The following is a 703-nucleotide window of genomic DNA, read 5'->3' as shown; positions in this document are numbered from 1 at the left end:
GGGGTTGGAGATGGCACACCCCAGCCTGGAGGGTTCGGCCATCAGGTCAACCCCGGGGGCTCTTCACCTTGAGGGAGTGTAAGACCTCCCTCAGCCCCAAATATTGCCCAGACCTTGGGGGATCTCCACACCCCCTAACCATGTGGCTTTCCCCCTAGACCCTCCCTGTGCCCTGCTGGTGCCAGGGGATGCTGGCATGCTGGTGCCGGCATGCCGGTGCCCGCCTGCCTGCAGCATCCTACACTGAGCCCGGTGCCGGAGCCCGGCTGTGCCATGGAGGAACCGGCCAGCAGCAGGGCTGAGCCATGGGCTGAGGGGCTGCACAACACCAACAACAACGCTTCCCCGGGAGGGTGGCCGGGCACCCGTGGAGGGCACCCCCTGGCACCTTTTGGCAGCCCTGAGACCAAGCCCAGTTACCTGGGGCGGGTGGTGCTGGAGATCGTGGAGTCGGAACGCACCTATGCTCGCGACCTACGCAGCATCGTGGAGGTGAGTGCCAGGGGGTGGGGGGACACCCCTTGGATGTGGGTTGTGAGGGCTGGCTAGTGGCACCAGTGCCACCGATGCCAACTGCAGGTGTTCGGCAGGGTTACTTGGGCAAGATCATTGATGCAGAGGAGCCGGTGCTGCGGCCAGAGCAGGTCAGCGCGCTTTTTGGCAACATCGAGGACATCTACGAGCTCAGCAGGTGGGTGCTGCC

General features: G+C 64.9%; 1 protein-coding gene across 1 annotated transcript in view; it reads left to right on the top strand.

Moving 5' to 3' along the window:
* Positions 1-210: 210 nt before the first annotated feature.
* The window catches only part of LOC104543754 (pleckstrin homology domain-containing family G member 3-like), a gene marked incomplete at its 3' end in the record, with an annotated part of 4047 nt that continues 3554 nt past the window's right edge, over positions 211-703 (top strand). The window contains 2 exon segments of the mRNA XM_010188431.1: positions 211-492; positions 591-691. Coding sequence (XP_010186733.1) covers positions 211-492; positions 591-691 — 383 coding nt within the window.

Source organism: Mesitornis unicolor, unplaced genomic scaffold (genome assembly GCF_000695765.1).
Source record: "Mesitornis unicolor isolate BGI_N332 unplaced genomic scaffold, ASM69576v1 scaffold32327, whole genome shotgun sequence".
NCBI classification, from domain to species: Eukaryota; Metazoa; Chordata; class Aves; order Mesitornithiformes; family Mesitornithidae; genus Mesitornis; species Mesitornis unicolor.
Note: the sequence above shows the minus strand (reverse complement) of the source record. Positions and strands in the feature narration are given on the sequence as shown.